Raw genomic sequence first — 2,468 nt, 5'->3', positions numbered from 1 at the left:
TATTCGTATAAAGTGTCACCATCATTTCACATACTACAAAACTGTTTTAATTATTATTTTAATACACAAAATAATCGTCAATTATTTATTCAATGAATTTGTACTTTTAATTATCTCGTCTGGCAAAAACCAGCTGAGATAACATGCCTCTTTTAAATTACATATATCCAAATTATTATAGTATATTAAACCAGATTCCTTTACCGACAACATTATATTTTACATTCAGTAACCACATTTATCAAACAAACGTTTCATTATTAAATTACAAAAAAAAAAAAAAAAAAAAAAAAAAAAAAAAAAGTTATGTTTGAAGACTGGGAAGAATCTGATTCTAACATTAGGAATTAGCGGTGGGAAGAAATCAACAAAAATAGGTACATGATGATTCAACAAAAAGAGAAAGTTAAAATGCAATGGAACATATGCTAGAGCTAGATGCCTAAAGCTATCCTAAGCTAACGCCATTGATTGATTGCTGCAGGTGATGGACTCCGAACACTAAAAAAAAGTGAAAACAGTTATCAAGAGGATCAAATTATACCAATTACTGAACGCTGAATTAAGAACAATCTGTTCGAGACTTTCCGGTGAATCGTTGACTACGGTTTGCTCCGCCGTTACTACTTGTACTGCTAGAACATTCCCGTTTCTGCTGCGAGGAGAATATCGGAAACCCAAACATACTGCCGGACTTGGAAGAACCTCTAAGGGAACAAACCGGAACGTTTAGAACCGGTGTGACTCTGACATTGGCGGAATATGACCTCTCCATTCCTCTATGTTTGAATCTAGGTCCACCGATTAAGCTACTTGGACTACTCGAACTTCGCTCCAAGCTATGGAAAACGATTTTTCCTGAGGAGTTCATTCGTGGACTATCGACTGACAGGCCACGGGCGGTGGTGATTGCGGAGTCCGATGAACGACGCATCGTGCTTCGGCCAACGCGCGTTGATGCTCTTGATTCCGTTGACTGTGTCCTCGTTTTTACCATTCTAGTTTTTGGACGACTGCTAGGGTTTGCGTGCAAGTTCACTTTCCCAGGCTTATCGGAATCCAGAGAGAGACGGGGAAGATCGTCGAGATCGTGACTGGAAGAAGAGGAAGAAAGAGATGGACGTGAAGAGACAGACACAGATTCGTTATCTGTATCCCTGAGTAACGGAAGGTTAACCGACGAATCGTTTGAAGATTTTGAACTTCTGTGAAGAAAATGTCTAATAGACTTTGTTGCTCCGGTCGCGTTGTGCGAAGACGCTAACGATGTCTGTTTGTTGTTGTCTTGTTTAGCATTGTTGTTGCTGCTTTGGTAAAGCTTTCCGAAACCGAGAAGCTCTTTCCACCTGCTCGAACATCTCGGCGCCCTAGGGGAAAGCAAGTAGGGATCGGAAGCAAAGGCGTCGTCCATTCTCCGGTGAGACCTCGGAGTATCTGGAGAGGACATTACCGTTGTTGTCGACGAAGCAACTTCCTGGCGGATCACTGACAAATGCAGCGGAATAAGTTTACCGTCGGAGAACAACTCGTCGGCGGGAAGCATCATAACCGGATCTTCAAGACTGAACTGAAAACCATCAAACTCGTTTGGATCTGATTCCTCGGGCAGATCTGCAAGCTCCTTCGCCGGAGAAGAAAACCTCTTTGTCTTGGATTTGGATGTATCTCCATCTGTGATTTCACGGCCTAACGAGAAACGAGGCTTCAACCAACCGTATGAAGAGTAAGTCTGTGAACGTTCCAATATATTCTCAGGCGACAACCCGATGCTATTTACGCAAGCGGAAGCCATAAATTGCTCTGAGAAACTCAATGATACACTGTTGGAGGAGTGGGAAACGCTGAAAGTTTGAAATGCGTGAAGGAGATCTAGAATGTAGATAGAGACGTTAGGGAAATTGACGGTGGATAGCTAGGGTTTATCAGTGTCAATTGATATAAATAAAGAAGAAGATGATATTGGGTCCACATGCGATGATGTGGCTCCAACCTTTCTGCATAATAAGTCCAAAAAAGCGAAAATAAAAATAATTGCGATAATAATAAAGAAAGGAGTGTTTTGTTGGAGAGGAAGGTACATGGGAAGTATCTATGGCCATTTTTACTTAAATTCTCCCACATGGATATGCATATGCCTGCCTCTTTTATTGTTGTTTTTTTCTTAAATAATAGTTTCCTATTAAATTTCCATTAATATTTTGTTTATTACCAAGAATAATTAGTTGTCTCCTGAGTGATTTTATTTTTCTTGTCATAATCACTAAATAAATTATTCCTTTCAGTCAGTAATTACCTGTAAATATCACATTTGATCTCGTTTTCAATCGTAGTCACATAACAAATATTTAATATTACATTCAAATCATTCTAAACAATAATAATAATTTAAAGTTATTTGTTTGTTAATTTAAATATTTTATATCCCAGAACTATATAGTTTATGATTCTGTAAAACAAATTCAATTATC

General features: G+C 38.7%; 1 protein-coding gene across 1 annotated transcript; it reads right to left on the bottom strand.

Moving 5' to 3' along the window:
- Window positions 1-318: 318 nt before the first annotated feature.
- On the bottom strand, window positions 319-2,042 carry LOC145062551 (uncharacterized). The gene has a single exon (XM_079010139.1). The coding sequence runs from the start codon at window positions 1,790-1,792 to the stop codon at window positions 563-565; it is 1,230 nt and encodes a 409-aa protein (XP_078866265.1). The 5' UTR covers window positions 1,793-2,042; the 3' UTR covers window positions 319-562.
- Between the last annotated feature and the right edge of the window lie 426 nt (window positions 2,043-2,468).

Source organism: Lactuca serriola, chromosome 7 (genome assembly GCF_051521515.1).
Source record: "Lactuca serriola cultivar US96UC23 chromosome 7, Lser_US96UC23_V15, whole genome shotgun sequence".
NCBI classification, from domain to species: domain Eukaryota; kingdom Viridiplantae; phylum Streptophyta; class Magnoliopsida; order Asterales; family Asteraceae; genus Lactuca; species Lactuca serriola.
The sequence above is the reverse complement of the archived record's forward strand: the minus strand, read 5'-3'. Positions and strand labels throughout refer to the sequence as shown.

Bases quoted from the DNA above. Each gene is read 5' to 3' on its own strand.
- LOC145062551 (XM_079010139.1), bottom strand. From the start codon at position 1,792: ATGGCTTCCGCTTGCGTAAATAGCATCGGGTTGTCGCCTGAGAATATA.